The sequence below is a fragment of the Pavona decussata genome, unplaced genomic scaffold, assembly GCF_977016875.1.
Source record: "Pavona decussata unplaced genomic scaffold, jaPavDecu1.1 SCAFFOLD_53, whole genome shotgun sequence".
Classification (NCBI taxonomy): Eukaryota; Metazoa; Cnidaria; class Anthozoa; order Scleractinia; family Agariciidae; genus Pavona; species Pavona decussata.
In genome coordinates, this window is record NW_028145475.1 from 3,874,849 (window position 1) to 3,901,175 (window position 26,327).

General features: G+C 38.4%; 2 protein-coding genes across 2 annotated transcripts; one reads left to right on the top strand and one right to left on the bottom strand.

The window, feature by feature from the left end:
• The first annotated feature begins 16,321 nt into the window (after nucleotides 1-16,321).
• Nucleotides 16,322-17,563, top strand: LOC146480568 (uncharacterized). Its single transcript, XM_085109810.1, has 3 exons — nucleotides 16,322-16,395; nucleotides 16,532-16,612; nucleotides 17,032-17,563. Exons 1-3 carry the CDS (start codon nucleotides 16,322-16,324, stop codon nucleotides 17,384-17,386), a joined length of 510 nt encoding a protein of 169 aa, XP_084965936.1. The 3' UTR covers nucleotides 17,387-17,563.
• Nucleotides 17,564-18,566: 1,003 nt separating this feature from the next.
• LOC146480569 (ATP-dependent RNA helicase DDX1-like) lies at nucleotides 18,567-24,574 on the bottom strand. The gene is made up of 7 exons (XM_085109804.1): nucleotides 24,489-24,574; nucleotides 24,323-24,395; nucleotides 23,387-23,459; nucleotides 22,393-22,435; nucleotides 21,828-21,923; nucleotides 20,768-20,888; nucleotides 18,567-19,477 (listed from the first exon to the last, which is right to left on the bottom strand). Exons 1-7 carry the CDS (start codon nucleotides 24,567-24,569, stop codon nucleotides 19,356-19,358), a joined length of 609 nt encoding a protein of 202 aa, XP_084965930.1. The 5' UTR covers nucleotides 24,570-24,574; the 3' UTR covers nucleotides 18,567-19,355.
• Between the last annotated feature and the right edge of the window lie 1,753 nt (nucleotides 24,575-26,327).

The window sequence follows — 26,327 nt, forward strand, 5'->3', positions numbered from 1 at the left end:
ACCTGCAAGGTTAAGAAAGAGCAGCAATGCGCCTCATGTAAAAATGGTTGGCTGGCTCCACAATGGGCAGAATTCCATGCCCTGTCTCGGATAAAGAAAAATTAAGGTAGGCGTACAAATTAAAGTGTTTTTGAATCTCCGGCTACTTCTTTAGATGGAACAGCACAACCAGTTGATGACCTAATGCCTAGAGCGCAAAAAAAAATCCTTCAATAAAGGAAAGCTGAACACAGTGAAAAAAATTACAAACTTTTCTTCAACAGTGTACCTTTGTGGTTTCTGAGGAGCCAGTTAAAATATACCTAGACAATTTAAAACATCTCCATTTCTCCAATTAGATTTGCGAAATCAAGCAACCGTCGAGAAGCGACGAAACCGAGACCCAATATATTAGTGGCATTAGAGTTACTAGACCTTACTTCTATCTGGAGTTTTAAAATCTCTTTGTGTTTTTTGAACTTGACACTTAAGTTGAGTTACTTGAAAAAACACTCCCTTCCACACACTGAGAAAAAGTTGAAAAATGAAAAGAATGGGCTAATTACCAGTCACCTACAAGAAGCAAAGGAACATGTTTTTGATGAAAATGAAATCACACTAGCTTTACACTCGATTTTAACATTGTTTAAATTAAAAGACTTAATTTCAGCTCAGTCAAAAATACTCCCACGTCTAAATCTTTGCCGTTATACCCTATTATTTTAAGTATTTGTGTTTGTTCTCTGTAAAGATTGTCACAAATAAATGCTAAAATTAGAAATATATAAGCTTATGCCAGAAAAACTTGTCAGTTTATATAAACTGTAAGTTTATGTCAACGACACTGTGTAGCGAGACGTTTGTTTGACTGACTATTTTACCTGAGAATAAAATTTCTTAAATGAAGCAAAATGGGATTAGATTAGAAAATAAAACTCCAAGGAAAATAACAAACATGGACCGAAAAAACGAGTTCAAAAGACTGCTGTAAAGTTAGCAGTAGCTAAAAGTTAAACGAGTTGCATGGTCAACACTGCAAGAAAAACAATATCTTGCAAAACGGGTGTGTAACGGCAAAGTTTTGTCAACAAAAATATACTGTTACATAAATAGATATAAATATACTCGCCTCTTTGGAGAATAAACAGTCCTTTTGTTCCATTGCTGATTTTTTCGTTCGTTTTAAAACGTTAAGTGAGCGAAAAGTTTCACTTCAAGAGGAAAAATCCAACGGTTGGTCGTGTCGGAACAGAGTATAAAATGATTTCTCTTCGGCCGCTCTTCATGATGTAGCGTTTCCGCCGCTAGTCGCCTTGCTCTTTTTCCCACTGATGGAAGGCAAAATTGGACGAGATTAGAATATAACTCCAAGGGAAATAATGAACATGGACCAATAAAATTACCTCAAAAGACTACGCTGGAGTTAGCAGTAACTTATTTTATAGTTTATAAGCTTATAAACTACGTGTCAACACTGCAAGAAATCAATATCTTGCAAAACAGCAAACCAGCAAAGTTTTGTCAACAAAATCACACGAATATACTCGCCTCTTCTGAGAATAACCAGTGCTTCTATTCCATTGCTGATTTTTTCGTTTGTTTTACAACGTTAAGTGACCGAAACGCTCCACTTCAAGAGGAAAAATCCAACGTTTCGGCGCGCCAGATCGGAGTAAGAAGGTGACGCTAAAAGCTGGAAGGGTGGAACGGCGAAATTGGGAATGGCGGAAAATCACCCCAAATTCTAAAGCAAGGAAAGACGGAAAATCACCCCATTAGAAAATAAAACTGCCAGGGAAAAAATCAACATGGACTGAAAAAAAAGATCTCCAAAGACTCCTCTGAAGTTAGCGGTATTTAGCAGCTTCAGCTTAAATTAAACGGCGTGTTAACACTGCAAGAAATCAGGAGAGCAAACCAGCAAAGTTTTGTCAACAAAATTACATGAATATGCTCGCCTCTCCGGACAATAACAAGTCCTATTTATTCCATAGCTAACTTTTTTCGTTTGTTTTACAACGTCAAGTGAGCGAAACGTTTCACGTAAAGAGCAAAAATCCAAGTTTCGTCACGCAGGATCGGAGTAAACTGGTTTCACTTCAAGATTCTGCCAGTCGATTTGTTTCTCCCGCCGCTAGACGTCTTGCTGTTTCTCCCGCTGTCGGTCACATAAATTGACTTTGTATTTTGTTCTCTTCAAAAGATCTTTTTGTTTTCTTAATTAAAGCAGTTGGCGATGCAACTTCCCGCCAAACAAACGCGGGTAGCAGCACGGCTTCACACATCTAAGTTTTCCTGTGGCTGCGTACGGGCGTACGTACGGGCGTACGTACGGGCGTACGTACGGGCGTACGGATGGACAAAAGTGACGTCATAACCAAACCAAAATTTTTTGCATTCGCGGGTTACCAAATTCTCTTAGCTATGGGGCTCCGCACGCACGCCTCCGGCGTGCGGAGCTCCGCTATTATGTGAGAAATTTTAAATTTAAACTCGGTCATTTTATCAGACTCTTCGACGGTTACAATTTGTACAACTCATGGGAAAAATATGTTCTACTTTTTCTCACCTTACATTTTCATCGAGCGACGAGTACGCAAGTCACTGTTGATCGAGCTGCTGAGCTAGCTACCTAGCTATTTAATACGGCGATTCAGGTAGCTATAGTTCAGTTACGCGTTATCGAACTAAACATATCCGTCTTTAATTAAGGTCTTTCAGTAAAGCGAAAAAGCCCTAGAGCAAAAAAGCAGATGGCAAGTGTGGTGTCTAATTATTGACACTGGTTGTTTGAAAGGTTGTGAAACTATTCTTAATTATCACAAATGCATTTTGGTCAAATTGTTGTTCATTTTCCCGCTCATGATAAATGAATCATCGAGCATACGGGGTATGAGAATTGATCTTTTACCGAGGGTTTAAAAGAAAAAAGAAAAAAAAGGTTTATTATTTGCCCCCAGTAAAGGATCAATCTTTTTCCTGAGAAGACTTCACGCTGCCACGTTATTTTTGTCAACCGAAGTCGCATGGAGTAAAGTGAACATGAAATATAATTTACTACGGATTTACTCATAGTTCCTTGAATGCGAAAACTATAAACAGTTTTCATCGCTTTCTTTACCCTCACTTCTTCCAAATCAACAGACGATCAAATCCTCGAATTGTTGTTAATATTTAGCAAGAGTCCGCAGCATCAAAAAAGCTGCTGCTCTTATAAAATTGGCGCGAAAACATGACGCGCTCTTCAGTTAATTTATTTCCCGCGTAAATCGTATTTCGCATAATTATGCCATTCCGCACGCCATTCCACATACCATTCCGCAAACTCTTTCCTCCTTTTACCCTCACCGCAGTGCAACGACTTCAACCGGAGCAACCCGAGGATTTTTAACCAATCAGAAGCCAATTCGTTCACAAAGAATTTCGACTTTGTGGTTTTCAAAGCCAATCAAATTCAATCCTAAAATTAACTTGTATTTTTCGACTGTGGGAACAGACGCAGCAGATTCAAAATTTCATTGATAAATATTTTGACGGTGAGGGTAAAAGACGGAAAGAGTTTGCGGAATGGAATGTGGAAAGACGTGCGGAATGGCATAATTATGCAAAATAAGAATTGCGGAATGACATAATTATGCGAGATACGATTTATGCATAATGACTCACAGAAATACATTAAACTGAAAAAGCGCGCCTCTTTTGGGCGCCAATTTGCAAATACAGCCTTTTTGTAACCATTCAACCGAAGAATGCATCACAAAAACCCAAACGATGGTATCTTCGAATTCAAACTTTTTTCCTTCGATTCTCATCGCATAGCCGTTGATGCAACATAGCAGCTCGTGGACTTTTATCGTTCGCGAGTGAACACAAGATTTGTAATACATTTGCATTAAAGAGGTTTGTTTGTTTACGTAACCTGATTTCCATTTCCACACGATTTACGGGAGATGTATACAACTCAATCGAAGGCTGGTTAAACTTGACATGTTTCAAGCTTTCACAGCGCCTCGCAGGAAAAAAGACGTGAGTAAAGAACCGCTTCTGTTTATTTTTGAAACGATTTATGTCACTTGTCGAGGATTTATCTGGTTATGACGAATGTGTTGTGAAAATACAAAACTGAATGCAAGGCTGGCACTACGGCAAAGGGCAGATTTATTAGTGGCTAATATTTCGACTAATAATGTGTTGTGGTTCGGTCATGCTCATTTCCGTTGTTTTACGTTTTATATTAATCAATTTATCATACACAGCCAAACACACACACACACGCAAATAAATAAATAAATAAATAAAAACGAAAATAAAAATTTAACCGCAATCTATACCGCAGAACTCTTTCCCCGTATTTTGACGTGTAGATTTCGGATTTTTATTTTCGAAGGAAGGATCTTGATGAAACAAATAAAATTTTCAACTCCACTATTTTATCAGAAACAATATCTAAGCAATTCGGGAAATATTTCCGCACAGCCCCATACATTATTTATCCATGCACAATTGTCACACTAACACGACGAGCGTGAGAACAGAGTGTGTGCCAAATGTATAGATAATTATGCATGGGGCTGTGCAGATATCTTGACGCAACTCGTACTAAAAATACTGTAAGAGACTAATGTCACTTGAGGCCTACTTTCTTGTATTGTACTGGTTATCCAAAACCGTAAAATCTCGGTTTTAGAGAGGAAACATGAAATTCAGTCCACTTTGGAGAAGAGAGGGGTAGGGGGAGGGGAACTGCAATAACTGTTGCAACGTGTTGAAATAACACCCATGCCCATTTTTAACCATGAATAGTGCATGTCCCTCTGACTTATAAGTGATGAAATCACCTTCAGCGTGTATACTTTACAGTTAGAAGAACTTGCAAATAAATCATACTGATAACATCCCAAAATATTCCTAAGATAGAGAAAGCTTCTTCACCACTGTAACAACTATCATCCATCACAATGGCTGAACAATCCAGTCACATTGTATTTTATTTTCAAAGTATAAAACGTGTTACCCCAAACATTGTTTATTCTGATCTTTGAAGTGGGTATCTAAGTAGATGTTTCAACATTATGCTAGCTTATAGTGGGGCAAAGCCTTAAAGAATATGTTAGTATTATATACTGGTTTTTCTGCTTTTTTTTCTTCTTATTTTACTTACCATTTTGTCTGATACTTGAACTGTCTCAGACAAATAAAAACTAAAATCGATCAGTTTTTAGAATTTGCTTTTAAATTTTGGCCTAATTAAATGATAATGCATCTTTGTTGTATACTGGCAAGGTTCCACATTAAATCATTTTTTTTTTTGACATTTTACAAACTGTAAGCAAGAACATTACAACATCGCTTTGAAAACGATAAGTTTGTTGAGTTGTTTTCAAATTACATTACATAACTAAGGGACCGATCGTTTATTACGTCCTATGGGGGGGGGGAGGGGGGGGCGGGCGGGCGGTGGTTTTCCAAAAAATCGAGTGTATGAAAACTTTACCCCCCAAAAAATCTTTCAAACAAAAGTTTTACCCCCCACTGCAATGACAGTTTGAAAATTTTAATCCCCCCCCCCCCCCCCTACGGTTGGCCTGGCGGTTGAATTGTTGAGAAATTCCTGGGGCCTGTTTCTCGAAAGCCCTGTAACTTACTGGGCCCGTTTTTCGCCGATTACAGAACAATTACAGACATGGTACTTGGCCAATGTTTTCATAGAATAACATGATTTTAAAATTTAGTTTTCAAAGCTGACAAAAATTGACTTCTGTTAAGAAACATTTGTCACCAAAATTACTTATCGGGCCCGGTAAGTTACCGGGTCTTTCGAGAAACGGGCCCCTGGTGACAACGCTTGGTTACATGCGGAAGTCGCTAGCTCTCTGAATCTGAACTGGCAAGAGAAACAATCAGAAGTTAGGCGAAATTCAAGTAAGGGAACGTACCTTAGAATGATGTTTTGTTATTGCTGGAGTCTATTCTTCACGGTCCTCAAAAGAAGGTACACAGAAGGTCAAAGCAGCTCGGGGTTTGAGAGCAGTACAGGAGCATTTGATGTATGGATGTGTATCAAGGATGTGGATAATTATATAGATTTTGAAGAAGCCTACCATCTCTATTCGTCTTTTGTTCAATTTTTTTGCCCAGAGAAACAAGCCTTCAGACGATTCCCCTTGGTTTATTTTTAGGTCAGTCATCAAGAATCATAAAAATTAATTTTTAAAAAAATTATGTGTACGTAAACAAAAAACAAAAAAACTCTGGTTGTATGGTTGACCTAAAAAAAAGTCATAAATAGTGAACAGCTGGGTATGTATCGGAACATGTATGGAGAATTCATACTTTTGATCCTCTCTTGCTTGTTGTTGTTGTTGCCAAACGTTAACTCCATGTGAACAGTTAGTTATTATTGCTCTACACCCCAAGGGGAAATGGGAGGTCAATTTTAGGGCGATGTAAAAATGCTTGTCCCTGACAGGGGTTGAAAATGTGCAGTTTTGTACCATTGCGGTGGAAATCTGAATCTCTCCTTTCAAAACCTCAAAGGAAAGCTTTTCTGTTCTGTGCAGTGAGGAAACTGCTTGATTATTTCAATATTTTGTTTTGGTAACCCTTAAGGAAACTACATTGGGGCCACACCTATGCCAAGAGAGTCTGGTACAATTTAGAACATTCTGTTCAACATTTTTGACGGCTTGTCCCTTCAGTTTTATGTAAGAGTCCCCCCCCCCCCCCCCCCCCCCCTTCCCTGGAGTGTAAGTGTGGTTAGATTACATGTTTGTAGAGCTACTTGAGTTACTGTTGTTGAGCTACTGAGCAATCCAATCATTTATGGGTTTACCTCTGCGAGACCTGTGATACTCACCAATCAGATAAAACAAGGAAAACCAAAAAAGTCAACAATAGGTTGAGTCTAGGAAAACTTCACAGGCTCTTGTAATGAGGCACAGACCATAATACCGTAAAATTCCGGTTACGGGTGGGGATACGTAAAAAGGAAATGTCAACGGCTTTTTTAGGGGCAAGGGGGGAAGGGGTGTTACGTGTTTATATAAAGATCAAAGATGGGACTATAGGTGGAAGAGTGGTAGGGGTTTATCACGGAATAAAATTTTCGTTTACAAATAGATGGCCCAAAAATCGAGGCGATTTATTAGCAGGGGAGGGGGACTTAAAACCGGGATTTCATGGTATGGGATAACCAGTACAATACAAGCTTATATCGATTTTTTAAAATAAAAAAAAAAGGAAAAAGAAAAGAAAGTAGATAAGAATTACGGTATGGTATTTAAATTACCGAGGCTTCAAGTGACATTAGTCTCTTACAGTATTTTTAGTACGAGTTGCGTCAAGATATCTGCACAGCCCCATGTATAATTATCTATACATTTGGCACACACTCTGTTTTCACGCTCGTCGTTTTTGGAAGTGGGTTAGTGTGACAGTTGTGCATAGATAAATAATGTATGGGGCTGTGCGGAAATCTTTCCCGAATTGCTTAGATATAGTTTCTTATAAAATGTTGGAGTTGAAAATTTGTTACATCAAGATCCTTCCTTCGAAAATAAAAAACCGAAATCTACACGTCAAAATACGGGGAAAGAGTTCTGCGGTATAGATTGCGGTTAAATTTTTATTTTCGTTTTCATTTATTAATTTATTTTTTGCGTGTGTGTGTGTGTGTGTGTTCGGCTGTGTATGATAAATTGATTAATATAAAACGTAAAACAACGGAAATGATCATGACCGAACCACAACACATTCGTCATAACCAGATAAATTCTCGACAAGTGACATAAATCGTTTCAAAAATAAACAGAGGCGGTTCTTTACTCACGTGTTTTTCCTGCGAGGCTTGAAACATGTCAAGTTTAACCAGCCTTCGATTGAGTTGTATACATCTCCCGTAAATTGGCGGACGACTCGTGTGGAAATGGAAATCAGGTTACGTAAACAAACAAACCTCTTTAATGCAAATGTATTACAAATCTTGTGTTCACTCGCGAACGATAAAAGTCCACGAGCTGCTATGTTGCATCAACGGCTATGCGATGAGAATCGAAGGAAAAAAGTTTGAATTCGAAGATACCATCGTTTGGGTTTTTGTGATGCATTCTTCGGTTGAATGGTTACAAAAAGGCTGTATTTGCAAATTGGCGCCCAAAAAAAGGCGCGCTTTTTCAGTTTAATGTATTTCTGTGAGTCATTATGCATAAATCGTATCTCGCATAATTATGTCATTCCGCAATTCTTATTTTGCATAATTATGCCATTCCGCACGTCTTTCCACATTCCATTCCGCAAACTCTTTCCTCCTTTTACCCTCACCGATATTTTGAAGCGATCGCATTTGATTTACCGACTGTGTGTACAGCTTGACTGAGGAAACAGAACTACATCAAATATGTAGACAGAAGTGCACTTGATAAGGACTTACTCGTCCTTAAAAAAGCATTAGTCAACAAAATTCCATTGAACGAAATACAGGCTGAGAATTGCCCTATATTATCAAGCGTTACAAGCGAGCTAATGTTGACATCCTTTCACTAGTGTATAAAATGCAAGACCGCATCATTTATACTGCATAATGTTATGTTGAAATGTTGAGTTTTCAAGTTGTTGCGCTGGGAAAAGTTTGACCGACAATTTTTTCAGCCGTATTTACCGCATAGTAGCGAAGCTTACAAACTGTTGTGAAGTCGGATATATTCGTTGCAGATTTCCCTTTAGATCCACATTTTTCGGCTTCCGTATTTTTATGACATTTGTTACCTTGGTTGGAATAAAGGTCATTTCTTGCTTTCAAATTGTTTATAAAATCGACCGGTCAGTAAATCCTGAAGTTTGGTCGCGGTCGCTTAAGGATACGTGTAGAGCGCTTACCATTTGAATGGAATTTTCGGTAATTCCGGGGAGAATTCAAATGGAACGGTTCATCCCGGTGGAATGTTTTCGGAAAAAAGGTAATACCTTTCGAGGTATTCCCTTTTTCTCGCTTTTACCGGAATTCCCGGAAATTTCTGTACCATTTGTTCAAATTACCAGTGACAGGCTCTTCACGGTCATACTTCGGAGAAAGAATGCTAAAGATCTAAAAGATGGCGGCAGATTTCCAAAACGTTCATCGATGCAATGTGTGTCTAAATGTAATGTTAAATCTATCAGCAACAAGTCGTACGCTCTCGAGCTCCTGATTCGCCATACAACAAAGGTAAATTAAAATTTGTTTCTTTGGTCGATAACATGTCTTCCGAATGGGTTTCCAGCAGGTATATTTGTGATATTTCCCGTAGCCGTACGTGACATGTTGCCCTCTGTATACGACAATGAGCTTTAAATTCATACAGAGAATACGTTGCTATCGTTTGCTCAAAATATCCAAGATTCGATTTAAATTTTTCCTTGCAAATATGGATGCTTCAGAAGACAAAACGATGAAATCGTCGTCTTCTTCTCCAAAAAAATTATTTTCCAAGTCGTCCTCTAAAACGTCTAACATGACGGGAAGTTCAGCCGCCATGTTTCTTGTTGATACGTACCCAGACCCCGGCCCACTGGCATCCGAAATTTCCCATCAAATGATACGGTTCAATCCGCTCCGTTTCCTTAGTGCGAAAAAGTGCAGTTCCATTTGTCCAGAAAAAACTACCGAAAATTCCATTCAAATGGTAAGCGCTCGTATTTTTATAGTGTCTGTTCCCACCACCAAGTTAAATTTAGGAATGAATTTGATTGGCTTGTAAAACTACAAAGTCGAAATTCATTGTTAACAAATCGGCTTCTGATTGGTTAAAAAAAACCTTGAGTGGCCACGGTTGCGGTTGAACAAACTGTTGTGAAGTCGGATACATTCGTTGCGGATTTCCCTTTAGATCCACATTTTTCGGCTTCCGTATTTTTATGAGGTTGTTGGTTGGAATAAAGGTCATTTCTTGCTTTCAAATTGTTTACAAATTTCGGCTGGTCAGTTAATCCTGAAGTTTGGTCGCGGTCGCTTCAGGATACGCGTGTTTTTCATGGCGTCTGTTCCCACCACCAAGTTAAATTTAGGAATGAATTTGATTGGTTTTTAAAACCACAAAGTCGAAATTCATTGTTAACGAATCGGCTTCTGATTGGTTAAAAAAACCTTGAGTGGCCCCGGTTGAAGTCGTTGCACTGTGAGAGGTCCTTTTCGCTTCGGTAAGTTTCATTTACGTACAACCGTATTGATGTTTGGCGATAATTTGTTCTGGATTGTTTGATTTAAAAAAAATTGTTCTGAATTGTTAGAACAAGCCATAAACACATGTATAGTTGGCTTGTTTTCTCTTGTTCGTGTTTATTTACGTTCCCTTCTTTACCAACGACAAGTTTATTTGTGTTTGTTACTTCGGCTGGCGTGCTTCATTTGCTAGTCTCCTCTACTGCATCTTGTTTTCTTTGTTATTTATTTCTGTCCCATACTTCAACAATGGCGTGTTTAGTTACGTCTTATTGCTTCGGCAGGCGTCGTTTAGAACGAGCTATACATGGATGTTGTTTTCTGTTATTTCTTTCAAATCCATGCGTGCATCATTTGCTAGTTGCCGGCAATGTTTTTGTCCGTTCTGTACTGATTCGCCTTCCGTAATTTTTTCATCGAACTATATATCATTTGGCTAGAACGCTTACTTAATAAGATGCAGTTTTATGATACGTAGGACTTGTACTAGGCCTGAACACTTCTTTAATGAGATGCATGCAGTTTCACCACTTGTACGAACAGACTTGGCCGCTTCCTTAATGAGATGCCTGTTGCCAGCACACAACTTCAACTAAAAATAAAAGTCATGTTATTTTCATGAAAAGTATCATACTCACCACTTGCACCAGTCGTACGACGACTACTACAAGGTGCACCAGTTGAATCTTCACTTTCACAAGGGAATTTCGACACCTCAATTAACAAAATATACTACCGTTCGCGATGGCCACCTCGGCCAAGTGCAAGCCTGTGTAAGCCGTTATGGCTTAGCCATGTGTAATTTGGGCGGATATTAAAAAAGGCGAGAGATAAATGGATATGGCCTAAAATCACTACCTGGCGGTTCTTACGAAAGTGTTTGGCTATTTTTAAAGACCCGTACAGATCACGAGACTTTTAAGTCTTTTAAGTGATCATTCTCTTAAAAGAGAATGATCACTTAATATGAAGTCTTATTTAATGCATGAACAATTCCTCCCGGGTACTTCTAAAGAAATGATTTTATGGTGAACAGTAAGGAGAACATTTATTTATTTATTTATTTATTTATTTATTTATTTATTTATTTTCAACCTCTTGCATTGAGCGAGCAAAAGGATGGTTTAAACGGAGTTGTCACGTAAGGGTTTTAAATGATTTATGTGGGTATTGCGGAATCTTTTATGGCATTCTAAGCGGGGGCCGATTACATGGTGAATTTCGGCCCGGGCTGAGATTTCAGCCCGGTTTCTTGAACAAATCTTCTTAAAACGACGTTTGCGATTACATGAATACACTGGCTGGAAATTTCAGCCCGGGCAAATGGGCTGAAAATCCTCATGTAATCAGAATGAAATTTCAGCCCGGGCTGAAAACGCTTTCCAAACTATTTTCAGTTTTTCCAAAGTTTCAATTTTCCAAAGAAAGTGTCATTTTTATGCTATTTGTGCGGAGATGAATTTTTAACGTTAAGTTTTTGTCGATTCCTACGGAGTAAAAAGTTAAGACATCAAGAAAACTTCTTTTCAGCGGAGTGATTTTTATTGTCCTCACAAATTAGCCATTTAAGTAATCTTAAGTCTTATTTGTCTAAATCAAGGAGTCCGAAATTCGGACCCTTGGTTCAACTCTGAATCCGCAGAAAATGCGTTTTTAAAAATAATTCACTTTAATTCCAGGGGTCCGAAATTCGGACCCTTGGTTCAACTAAATCCGCAGAAAATGCGTTTTTAAAAATAATTCACTTTAATTCCAGGGGTCCGAAACTCGGACCCTTGGTTCAACTAAATCCGCAGAAAATGCGTTTTTAAAAATAATTCATTTTAATTCCAGGGGTCCGAAATTCGGACCCTTGGTTCAACTAAATCCGCAGAAGATGCGTTGTTAAAAATTCTTCACTTTCAGTCTAGGGGTCCAAAATTCGGACCCTTGATTCAACTAAATCCGCAGAAAATGCGTTTTTCAAAACAATTCACTTTAAGTCTAGGGGTCCGAAATTCGGACCCTTGGTTTAACTAAATCCGCAGAAAATGCGTTTTTCAACAAAACAATTTACTTTAAGTCTAGGGGTCCGAAATTCGGACCCTTGCTTCCATTAACACTCCAAAAAAATCTATTGTGAAAAAAAAACGCTGCAACTCCGAAGATAGGACAATTGCCTTAAGCCAAACCTCAAATCTCTTTTAAATGACTTGTGCTTACGATGAAAAGTGAGTTCAGTGCTATCCGTCAACAAAATTGCAGGGTTACTTGACACACTGTTTATAAGAGGTGATTCTGCAACATTTAATAACTCTACTCTTTAAGGGAAAAAACTGTTTCCAGTTGTTCAAAGGATGAATAAGGATAAGTCATTTAATTAGACAAAGTTTCTATCAAAATGATTTGCGTACTTCAATCGATAATGATTTATCAAACAGACCACCCTTATATATTCACCCTTTGTACCACCGGCGTCTATAAAAAATTCTAATTAACAATTGATTCATGCGTCAGCGTGCTTCATCGAGATATGAAGCACGCGGGAAGTTTGGAGAGCACGAAAGATGCGTAAGAGTTGCTCGAGGCGTAGCCGAGGATGGGTTCGTTATCTGTTACTGGAGGGGCTCTTATAATAAGGAATGGCGGCCACACACACTTCCTGCACGCAGAGGGTCTAATGAGAACCAGCTCTGGACGCAGCAACTGCCAAAAACCTGTATCAAGTGCTTTGGATTTTCACTGGACGAAAATTCCAAATTGTTACCAGGAACTAAAGCCGTTTTAAGGAAAGCGTACAAGACTAGAGAGGAGAACCTAACAGGGACACAGTGATTAAATCTAATTCTATTTAACAATTAGATTATGAGCTCGAGATTTCTATCGCGTGATAGTTGATGAGGGCGAAGCCCGAATCAACTATCACGCATAGAAATCGAGAGCGAATAATCTAATTGTTTTAGTATAAATCTACTAGTCGTTCAAAACTAAACAAGTAAATTATCTATTTCCTCATCGCAGACACTTCGAAAACGCGAAGAAGCGGGCGCCATTTTGTTGAAAATCGCTACTCACTATCTATCACAGAATAGATAGCGAGTAGCGTAGCCAATCAGAGAACGGCATTCGTGATAGAACACTAGTAGATTTATACTAATGGAACTTAGCACATTTTGCATTATTGATGACATTTGAATTAGTATTCTCATGAAAGTAAATTATCTAATAATCAGTGGGCATTCTGCATCACATGGCAAATAACGTTAATCAAAAGGCACCCTGTATTTAGTGAATTGATAGGCAAGTCACATGCGAGGGTCCAAATTCAGCAATACGGCTTTCTAAATGAATGTATTTCCACATTTGTGGACCCTTGCTTTCCAAAATAAATTAAGATAATTTAAAGCGGAGTCAAATTTCGGACCCTTGGTTTCTGAATAAATTAAGCATGGTGTTTTTTTATTTTTAGCGGAGTCAAAACCAAGGGTCCGAATTTCAGACCCTTGGTTTCTGAATGAATTCAGCATGGTTTTTTTTTTTTTTTTTTTTTTTGATGATTTTAGTGGAGTCAAATCCAAGGGTCCGAATTTCGGACCCTTGGTTTCTGAATGAAATCAGCATGGTGTTTTTTGATGATTTCAGCGGAGTCGAAACCAAGGGTCCGAATTTCGGACCCTTAATTTCTACATAAATTTAGCATGGTGTTTTTTTGATGTTTTTAGCGGAGTCGAAACCAAGGGTCCGAATTTCGGACCCTTGGTTTCTACATAAATTTAGCATGGTGTTTTTTTGATTATTTCAGCGGAGTCGAAACCAAGGGTCCGAATTTCGGACCCTTGGTTTCTACATAAATTTAGCATGGTGTTTTTTGATGATTTTTAATAGCGGAGTCGAAACCAAGGGTCCGAATTTCGGACCCTTGGTTTCTACATAAATTTAGCATGGTGTTTTTTTGATTATTTCAGCGGAGTCGAAACCAAGGGTCCGAATTTCGGACCCTTGGTTTCTACATAAATTTAGCATGGTGTTTTTTGATGATTTTTAATAGCGGAGTCGAAACCAAGGGTCCGAATTTCGGACCCTTGGTTTCTGAATAAATTCAGCATTTTGTTTTTTGATGATTTTAGCGGAGTCGAAACCAAGGGTCCGAATTTCGGACCCTTGGTTTCTGAATAAAGTTAGCATGGTGTTTTTTGATAATTTTAGCGGAGTGATGCATGAAAAATTATGCATGTGGCAATGCCTTTTTTATGGTTGAAAGCTAACGTCTGATTAACCACCTATTATATCAGTTTCTGAGGAACGAATTTCCTCATCCGCTAAAAGAGAAGAATTTTTCATACCTTAAAATTACATTTTTTCGCTATCCGCAAGTTTTAACAAATTCAATAGAGACAAATTTGTAAAAATACTGCAGTCCTCAGAAATAAGAAAATTTGAAAGTCACTTTTAGTGTTTAGTTTTCACCAAGAACGTTAGATAACGTTACTTTTTGCGACATATTAATAGCTTCACGAATTTTTCTATCAAGATATACAGTTTTTGCGGAATGATTACGCAAAAAAGGTTATTAATCTTATTTTCTAGCGGAATTACAGATTTTGGAAAAACTGAAAATAGTTTGGAAAGCAATTGAAAAGCGAGGTCACCTGGGTAGAAAAGTGACGTGGGCATGCGCAATGATTTGTTTTCAATGAAACAAGATGGCGGCTACCAGGTTTCAGTGGAATAACGGCGATAAAATCGAAAATCTTATTCGGTCCTTGGCGAATTACAAATCGAAAATGGACTACCAGAACAGTGACTTCAACGCAGATAAGGTGAAGCAATATGAAGCTGTTCGGGAAGCGATGGCCCGGATATATGAGGAGGAACGACCTTCTTCCTTCTTTTGTTTGTGCTCCATCATCTTGTAAGCTGCCACCATCCTCAAAAAATGTAAATTGAGTGCTAACAAAAGGCTAAATTGCGAGAGAAGCAATGCCCCGATTTTCACAAGTCGAATATTTGACGCCATTTTGATTCCTGTTCACTCTTCCCGCCAAATTTCAAATTTGGCGCACGGGCTGAAATTCGCTATGTAATCGCAAAAAAATTCCAGCCCGCCTACCGGGATGAAATTTCAGCCCGGGCTGAAATTCGCCATGTAATCAGCCCCTAAACTTGATAAAATATATTTAACGAAATTGACTAGCTTGAAAGCGCTGGGGCTGTAGTAGTGTGATTATTTTATATCTGAACAATACGTAAAACCAGGATACGAAAAGCCAGGATGAGTTACAGCTATACACTAATAAGCAAAGAAGAGCTAATAGAACTTTGCTAGGAGTAATGAGTGATAATAAAAAGAAAACAACAGTACACGGACAGTAAGGCGCAACAAACTACTTCTTATTTCTCCGACATTTTTTTTATTATTATTATTATTATTATTTTCTTTTTTATTTTAGTCTGAATGGAAAACAATCCTTTCAGACTTTTTTTTATAAGTATTTTGAAGAGTCAAGATATATATTTAAATTTATGTTGTTTACAACTTTATAACTATGGCAATCACTATATTTCCTCAAAATAATACAACCCATGATGGCATCAGAAGAAAATTGCTAATAATAATAATAATAATAATAATAATATAATTTTATTATAAAACGTACATTCTTTAAATGATCTCATTGGAATATCTGTTGCCGCTTTTAAGAGAAGTATATGATATTTTGAGGAAATAAAGTATTTTTTTTTTTTTTAATTTTTTTTTTTTTTTGCTTTACATAACACAATAATTACAATATTGAACACTGCCTACACTATTTACAATAAATACCATACTTCTCCGACATTTTGCAGAGCGGACGAAAAACACGTCCGACCAGTAGCAGGGCACGTGGTAGTCATGCAGTCAGCTAGTTAGTTACAAGTAACTTCTGGTAAGCGTTTTAGGGGAAACTGCCAAAAAGTTGTTCCGGGGAAATTAAAGGTGAAGTTAGGAGAATGTCTAACGTGTCACTGGAAATAAATAAGTAAATTTTGGTTTCCATAGTCACCAGAAATACTGTGCGCGAATTTTGTGCTGACGCTGATGTTGTAAGTAATGTGGCAATGATACTCTGGCAATGATAAAGACATTCAGGTTAGATTTGACTATTTAATTCTCTTTTCTAGTCAACAATGAACCCAAAGGTGGTACTCGTGGTCTTGCTGTTGGCGATATTCATCAGTCAAGTATTCTCCAACGGACCGAGGTAAGTTTGGAGAAATGATAATAATTTCTGTCCACAAAACCTTGCACATTTGGTTGGCATAGTACCTGGTTGTGGTTGGCTTAGTGACTGGATGGGACTAACAAGCATAATTTCTACTATATCATTTTCTATTAAGTCCTGCAGGGGGTCCGGCTAACAACCCAGACGCAGTGGTGTGCACTTTTCTCAGAGACAACAACATCCTCATTTGCAGAAAGTAGGTGATTTAAAACTAAGTCAAAACAACTGTGTTGGACCTTGTTGTTAGTTATCACAAATAATGTTTTGTAAATTTAAAAACTGGGAAGCATTTCAAACATACTAACAGTCACACTAAAGAATTTTGTTTTCTTACATGTACACAATCAGATAGAATAGAACCACAAGTCCAGTGCAGCGTAATAAATGAACCTTGAAGTGAGTTGCTGTGCTACATTTGATTGCCGTGCTATGTTCAGAAAAAAAAAAGTGAATAACAGGTTACATTTCAGTGTTAAGTGTTTGGGGATAACGTCTGGAATATTTCGACCAACATCACCGCAGCATTTATTTATTTATTTATTTATTTATTTATTTATTTATTTATTTATTTATTTATTTATTTATTTACTTACTTATTTATTGATTTTTCTATTGGGGTAAGTTGTCATGGAGTTGTACTACACAACCACCCATCAAGGAGGCCAGAGATGATCACTTCGGAGGACCTACTTACCTCATTTGCAAAAGGCGTTTTAACAAAGGGATGGACTGGTACGATCTCAGACCCAAGAAAGAGGACAACTCTGGTTACTATCTTTACAATGAGCCTACGGCAAAAGGGCGGTTTGCACTCGGGCTGCATCCCGGAATAGAAAGCTTAGGCTGCGTAACAGTCAAGGCGCCAAATCGCAATCAAGACCCTTGCTGGAAGAAGATTCGTGAGGTTATTGACTGCGGCAATATGCTTTACCGTGGTACAGACCACAGCGGCTTCCTGTTTGTGATATAAAACGTGTTTAAGTACGACTGAAACACGTCTACAAGTAGTTTCGGCATTTGCCATGTAAGGGGAATCTAAAGCGGTTGTAATTTTTTTCCTTTCTGTGCCATTTACGTGAGTGTCACACTTGTAATAGGCTTTGATATGATGTACAAGGCGCATATTAAATGAGAAATAAATAAAACAATCTTGTCTGATGACATGAAAGGTCTTAGTCGTCGTATTTTGAAATGATAGATAAAAATTATTCATTTCTCTCACGCTTTTGTGGTATATAGGTGTTGATGATGGCGTTTCGACTGCTAAACGGCTAGTCTCACAGTTGATCTTCATCAGTCGATGATGTTGACTGGCTGTGTATCAAATACGACACCATCGCCAAATAAAGACCAGCTGTCTGTTGATCGTGAAAAATCAGTGAGAAATCAAAGATTCAGTGATCCCTTGTCTGCAGCAGACAACATGAGTAATTTTGCTCAAGAAATATTGGCTTTATTCGTAGATTTTCCGCTCTTGGGAAGTGCAAAATCTAAAAAGAAATTCCTAATTGAGTAGAACCACCCTGTAAGCACTGCCATTTCCTAAAATTGTTCTAAATGGTCTGCGACCTTGACAAGCAAGCAAACAAAGGTTAAAGGTTTGTAGATTTAGAAGGCAATTTTTTAATCTCTTCAGCAAAAGAAACGAAGGGAAACATTTGAAACAAACAAAACAGGAAGGCATATAAGATCAGGGGCAATTGACTTTGCTCGGAGTTGCATCATTCTAGGTACCCACATTTGTTTTCACAAACTGCTGCTTATGATAAAACCTTGACTTTTGATAAATTTGAGTATAGTTACAAAGTCATAATTTTGCCTCACAATTCAAGAGACTGAAAAACTCAACTTCTTTTGATTCGATAAGAACTCTAGTATGAAGAAACTCTGAAGAATTTAAGAAATTTACCACTTGCCCCAGACGTGTTTTAGACCTTGCAATGCATTACAATGAATGACTGCCAGTGTTTGACAAAAAAAAAAAAAAAACCGAACAAATTGACGAGAGGGCCAACTGCGTAGTCAAGGCAGATATGACGGGAGTTTTTAAAATTTTTCTCTTCTTGACGTAAGAGATTTTTGTTCAAAAGACAAGAAAACGCCGGAATTAAAGAACCGGAACTTTGGAAAGACAAAAGTATACTTGAAAGTTAAGATAACAGAATGTTTATTACCTTTAGTTGAGATAATAAATTTTCATTGATACATGTGTCTGATGTATGTGCCTTTAGGCAAAATGCTTTGATCCTTAACAAACATTTCACAGGACAAGAAGGGATCCAGAGGCTGTTTGGCTGGGACACCATTTCCACCAATTTGAGGCATATGCCAAACGACACTGATCTCCACTAGGAGTGCCTTTTGTCGATAACCCTATTGGAAACTATTCTTCACCATAGCTGTTCCTAACCCACGCATTCGGTAACTTTTACTGAAATTGGCACATTTTATTTCAAGTTTACGACTCACTTAGTTCTCAAAATATAACGCAATGTTCAATAATTTGTGGCAATATCTAATTTTTTTACAAGTTTGATTGAGATCACAAGTCGGTTAATTTACGAGCAAGTAAGAGCAACAAGGGTCTTTTCGTGCCAATAAAGTACACCATCCTTCTGATTAGGCAATATGTTACTGCTAAGGCAAACAGAGCACACCTATCTCGTGATTAAAAGCTGACCAGTGTAAGCTTAAACTCACTTGATTCTTCCTTTGATACACTTACAACTTGTCAATTTTCCACTGCCTTGCTCCTGGACATCACTCTTGTACAACGAGGCGTGAAAGGATTATGGACTGAAGCTCATTCCCCAGACTTTCCTGCTTTTCACTGTTGAAATGCAACGAGTGCATGACCACAAGACATCCTTTTTCACTTGATTTTCCTTCACTTGACGGGTAAAATCCAATTCAAAGCCATTTGGCAAATTATCCCTGCGCTAGTGCTTCATCCAGTCCCGGTGTTGTAAGCTGAGGAAAGATGTCTGGGCTTTGAATTCCATTTCTGCCAGTTCTCTAACGGATGGTGCCAGTTCAGCTGTGTGCGTATCAAACATGGACCCTGAAGAGTGAAAAATAAAAGTCAGAAATATGTGACTTGGTGTCATTTTAAGAAGCACATGGGAAGTTTGTCTTTGTCAAATTCAAACTGAACATGACTGGACACATTTAAAGTGCACAAAGATAAAACAATACAAATAACAACAGTAATAATAATCAATAAATCAATTAACAAATAATGATAATAATAATAATAATAATAATAATAATTTTATTATTCCTATAGCGCAAAATTCATTAATATATGAGCTAAGACGCTTTACCAATTGATAAAATGAAGACTAACTAATAGCACCATTATCTACAATTAATATAAAACTTGTGTAATTAAGAGGAAGAGAATAAAAATAAATAAAGCGATAACGTTCCCACGTCGTGTATCTACTAAAAGTACAACAAAAATATTAATGATATTTAAAATCAATAATGCTGCCAAAAAAAACCTCCCTCAGCTTACTAGCTGCTTATCTTAACAAATACTTTATGACAGCATACTTGTCAGATTTATGGTGGTTGATGTAAAACAATAATATCTTTAAACTGGTTTGTCGAGGCATCTTGAGAATGTTGGCCTTTGAAGAACAGATAATGCACAAGGGCATTCTTTTGTCTGTGCAAGAATTTAAAGCCATACTGGAGGCTTCGTGTTTGAAGGACTCAAGGCACAAGAAACTGACACAAAAGATGACACGTTTCGTTTTTGTTTTGGATCGAACCAACAGAGGAAAAAAAATCCTTCGTACTTTCCTTGAGTTGGCTCAGTTTAAATTTGGAACTCGGTATCTTTCGAAACTCATGCTGATGGCCAGGTTGTCTGTTAAATTAGAAGATATCTGGAAAAATCTGGATTCCAAAGCTAAACTGAAATTTAGGCTCTTTACCCACTTGCTCTTCATTTGTTGTTGCTCACACATTTCTCTCGTGAAGCGATGTCATCATCTGTCAGGCTGCCAAACGTAAGTGTATGCAGTATTGCTGGCTTTAAAAGAGCTTAATCGAACAAAACGCATATTCCAAGAGGACTTTTATCTTCCAAAATGGCAGAACATGATGATGTAATTGGAAAACTGGGGGAAGGGTTGGGGGGGGGGGGGGGGGGGCAGTGGATCATCTGAGTTATCCAGGCTTGGTGATTACCAACATTTTTGTCAGTGGAGTATTTCACACCCAGTGATAAATGAAAACAAGTGGCAGACAAAAGAAAATAATTTTGATATAAGAGTATTTTGCAGACAGATTCCCATTTTCTCAATGATGCTGTTTATGTGTGAAGACTCTATCAAGCACTAACCTTTCCCTCCGCGTTTCTCCCCATAAGCTACTTTACCGTCAAACTCGTTGACGGGAACTTTCATGGTCGGTTGGATGGTTGAGATTGTCTCCCCCAGGTGTTCCTCCACATCAGCTAAGTGCTATTGGAAAAGAAACGTATGGAAACATAGAGTGACACTATGTTGAAAATTGGTTCAGCTCCAAAACCATTACATTTCTAAAGGCTTTGTTAACTGGCCTGGATCAAGTTTCTGTAGCATGAAGTGGTCAAGAACAATACTAACAGCTATACTCCCCTCAAAACTCGCACCCACGTCCATCGCAGGGTTCACTAGTATTCCGGTAAGTTGTCTGTAATGCTTTAATGGTACTTATTTTGAAGGTGGTCCTAGCGTGGTGCAGTCGCAGTACTACAGTCACACTGTAACATTCTTGCACAAAGAGTGTTGCACAGCCTTAGTGTTGCACAGTTGCAGTGTCGCACAGTAGTATCACTATACAGTCAGTCTTGCCAATTGTATCGTTCTGCAGTCATAGCAGTGTGTAGTTCTAGTGTAACACAGTCGTAGCATTGTGCAGTCGCAGTGTTGCCCTGTCGTGGTGTTAAGCAGTCGTAGTGTTGTGGAGTGGTAGTGTTACACAGTAGGAGTATTGTGGTGTCGTAGCATTGTCCAATCGTAGTGTTGCATACTCGTAGCATTGTGCAGTAGCAGTTTTGCATAGTCGTAGCATTGCGTAGTCGAAGTGTTGCAGAGTCGTACATGTAGCATTGTGCAGTCGTAGTTTTGCGAAGTTGTAGTGTTGCATAGTCGTACATGAGGCATTGTGCAGTCGTAGTGTTGCAGAGTCGTAGCATTGTGCAGTCGTAGTGTTGCATAGTCGTATATATAGCATTGTGCAGTCGTAGTTTTGCATAGTCGTAGCATTGTGCAGTCGTAGTGTTGCAAAGTCGTACATGTAGCATTGTGCAGTCGTGGTGCTGCTCAGTGGTAGTGTTGTGCAATGGTAGCATCATGTAGTCGTGGTATTCTGCAGTAGTGAGGTGCATGGTGAGTTGAGATATTCAAATTATTTCCTACCTGTTTCTCGTCATACCAGATGGCACAGCCTCCCTGGTCCTTTAGTCTTGTGTCGTTACATCCTTTACCCCGGCTTGGACACGAGTGATACCATACCTATAGTGAATACAAAACGGATGTTTCAATCTCTGTAGAATCTCCTTTCTGATGAGTGAACAGGCTCCTTACTGGCAAATAAAGTTGGCAAATACTGACAACCAGGGCACACGGCACAAGGGTATACATACTAGGTCCACAGAATCTGCAGCCCTCATCAAGAGCAACATGGCTTGCTCTATTTCACACTTATGAGTATGTTCACAAGGTAACGATAAGAGCCAGCCCCACCTTGTAGTATTTCAGATCAGACTAATTTTGGTGTTAGCAATGGAGTGCTCCGTTACTAACTATCATTTTAGGATTAATTGAAAAAGAGAATGACCGGCGTGGTATGTAAAGGCCTGAAAAACGAAAGACTAACGTGTTGATATGATCGCAGCAAAACGGGTACAAAACAGTTGTTTTTAGCCTCAATAATTCTGTGTAACACGGTGTTGAGCATTGGCATAAATGTGATGAAGGTTACCTTTTCTTTGACAACCGAAACCAGTGATATTGCCAAACCCATCCTACAGGGAGGAAAGCAAAGCTTAGAATATTAATTCCCTTTTAACACACAACAAAACTATAGGAAGCTTTTAACATGTTTGTTGTATCCTACATTTTTGCAGCGCTATGTTAAGTAATTGTGAGTCAGTAATTTCAATATCTTAAATCACTAATGTCAACGTTCAATGTCGCATGACGTTATGCACTGTTGAACATTTCATGACAGATGTATTTTTTCAGTCAGTGACGCAGGCATGTTCGGAAAAAGAAAATCCGAATTCTCCCAACAGGAGTCGAACGTATAACCTTCCGATTATTAGTTCGGATGCTCTACCACTGAGTTACAGGAGACTCGTGGGAGCTAAGGCCATTAAACTAAATTATTCTAACAAACATGCTGCAAGCTGCTAGGATTTGAATGCCGATGCGTAGTATATGTGAATGAAATCTGCCTCATCCTTTCTTGATCTGGTGTTATATTTTTTTAAGCCTGATGAATAAAGGATAGTTGCATTTTTGCAGTCAGTGATACAGGCACAGCCTGACTCGGAAAAAGGAAATCCCAATCCGTCTATCATTTAGCGATTATCAACTGCTGAACAGTATGTGTCATTGGTTCAGAGGTAACGAAATTTGATGCCAGAATTTGCTTTTGCATCATTCATCATATTTTCAAGGATTTCTGGAGATGTAAGAAAAAAAAATAATGGTTGTGTAATGCATACAATAAACGAATCAATGACAAGTAACAAAGACCTGAACTTCTTCACTGCTTCCTCTGGAACAGACCATTATTAATATTATGAGGAGGGATGAAAATGTCTTATTGTCTAGGAAAACGTACTGAAGGCCTCATACACGCAGCTGAAGAATCAATAAACTTATGGCACCCTCCACTTTCATGATCAAAAAGAAAGATGCTCTTAAGATTTTTTACCTGTTTTAAAGTCCACACACATTTCTGACATTACCTCTCTGCTCTTCCAACTCGTCCAATTCTGTGAACATAGTTTTGTTTGTCGTCTGGAAATGTTACGTTCACCACTGAGACGGGGAAAGAAACAATCAAATTGAGTTGTGAGTAGTGACGGGTACATGTATATGTCAATGGTAGGTATTCACTCCCCATGGCATGTTTAAACACGAAATTCCGGTATAAAAGGGGTTTGGGAGCCGTTTCTCAAAAGTTCCGGTAATTTACCGGGTCCGATGAGTGTATTTAGTGAGAAATGTTTCTTGACAGAAGTCAATTTTTGTCAGCTTTGAATACCGTAAATTTTAAAATCTTATAATTATATGAAAACATTGGCCAAGTATCATGCTTGTAATCACTGTGTAATTGACGAAAAAAACATTTAAAAAATAGACTTATCGGGCCCGGTAAGTTACCGGGACTTTCGAGAAACGGGCCCCAGACCTGGCTATTTTCACCTTCAGTTGTCAATAAATCATCAGAGCCTTAACAACTGACAAACAGCAAGAGCCTTTTTCTACGACCCTCAATGATAAAATTGGCTGACGAATAAACCTTGTTACAGTGGAACCCAGGTTTGACGTTCTTCGGTATAACGATATTCCCAGTATAACGGTCAACATTCTTTTACCCACAAATATGTGAAAGGAAGGAGGGGCTTGTCCTTTTATAGAAACGAGAACGTCTTGTTTAAAACTCCATTTATTATTTTTTCATATACCATGCACTTATGACTGACAGACAGATGATGGACGGATTATAAAACTAATTCAATAACTGGTTTACAACCGTGAATGAGAAAGCTTAATGATGGGAATGATCAGTATGATGTATGCGATATCAGGCCTTATGATAGCCTCCCACCGGACGTCCTTAGGGGTTCGTCTGCGTGGGAGGCTAGCCTTATGATTTAGTAACAAAAAGATGCTCTTACCATATGGCACACCGCTAATGTCAATACCTCTTGCTGCAACATCAGTACAAATAAGGAATCTAACTTCACCTTCCTGGTAAAGAAAAGAACTAATAATTACTCCAAGGCTTTAGTCAAGACAATGAAATAACAATATTTGAGCACACCTCCTTAACAAAAAATATACCTTGAAAGCCTGCAAGTTTGCTTTCCTTTCCTGTGGAGATCGGTCGCTATGGAGACGCACACAGGAATACTCGTTGACCATGGCTTTAGGTCGTGTGTGAAGGTACAAGTGAGGAGTACATTATTAATAACATTAGAGTTGATAAACAGTTTCTCAGGATGGTACGTAAACTTGATGCATCTGGCTTAAGCTTAAGCTGCTGAGTCGTGACAATTTTTGGTGTGCCCGCGAATGGTAACTGACCTGGAGAGTCCACAAGTGGCTACCATGTCAAATCTAACGAGAGCGGATGACAGTCCACAAGAACGAACGGTAGTGGGAAAGTTCAAACTCGATCGATTCACAATCACAATTGGAGCGGATTCAAACTCTTTCGGAGCGCAGGAGGGTGCATGAAAGTAAAGAACAAGGAATTTTAATGAACCCTTAAGCAGATTCAACTCAACAACAGCGCTAGGAAGATTCTTGTCATCCACCGACTGCTTAAAATCATTTTGAATTACTAACTGCAGAGAACTATATTAATGCATTAAATACGATTTCGGCACCCGCTTTACTGACATTTATAGGTATGCTGTGCATGTTACTAACTTTTTGGCGAAAAACTGATCAGTTACACCGTTTTAATGTTCTCCATTGATTGAAAAACTGGTTACAGTCAGCTGTGATGCAGCAAGTTCTGAAATGGTATTCCAGTGGCTTGCTTTATTGGGCATTTTTAAATTGTCATGAAACCTTATCTTTATAGCTTACTTAACTTACTTTGTTCTCATTTATGCTTTATTTCCTCACCCTTACCTCCACCTTGAGAGATCAAATAATGTTCCGCATTGTCACAATCCAGTTTTGTGCGACAAAAGATGATGGCTTGGTCCATTTTGTGTTCATTGATGGCCGCCGCTAGATATTCCACCTTCAGAATCCTCACAGCTTCAGACAGACATTCTGATGAGAAAATGAGAACAAGAAACAAATGTTAATAAAAATCATGGAAAGGGTACAGTGACATCAGCGTTCATCTACAGTGTGTAGCTATAAACAAAAACAATTACTTCAGAAGATTTTTAATAATCTGTCTGTGAAATCGAGGTGCAAGTGACATTTCTTGTTCTCCCAAACTTACACGAATGTTGGCATCAGCAGTTAACACTAACATTTTGAAGAAAGCACAAAATTTTGCGCACTTCCGGTTTTGACATTTTTTATCCATAAATGTGATTTGCTGTCTGCGCCTAAATATTCGTGGTATATTTAACAATTATTCCACGAGTGTGCGTTGGATATGAGATGGTAGATAGCCAACGAGGCGCGTAGCGCCGAGATGAATATAATAATCCCATATCCAACAAACGCAGGTGGAATAATTGTTTTATTAAAGAAAATCAAGATCTAGATCTAGATCTTGCTGATTTTGCTTTGCAAGAACTAGCAGAAGACAATTTAATGATCGCTTTTGGTTTGTCATGGTATAATAGGTCATATACCATGTTGGCCGCTAAGCCAATCAAATCCCTGGAATTGCGTTAGACAACAGTCGTGGTTACACACACCTTAGGTTTGGGGCCTTCCGGAGGGTAAATGGCTTGCGTTCGGTTTAGCTCAGGTTTGATGTTACCCTTGGGGATGCGGTTACACAGTAAAAGAACTTCCCTCAGGGTAAAATATAATTAGATATGATTTCACACTGACCATGCATGCAGTTGGGTGGGAAACGTACAGATCGACATGCATAACACAAATCGAGATCTTGTAAGCTTAATTTCGGTGATTTTCCTGCTAATTATTCGACAGTCCTCCATAAATAGAGCAAATTAGAGCATAGAGCAAGTTTTTTTGCGA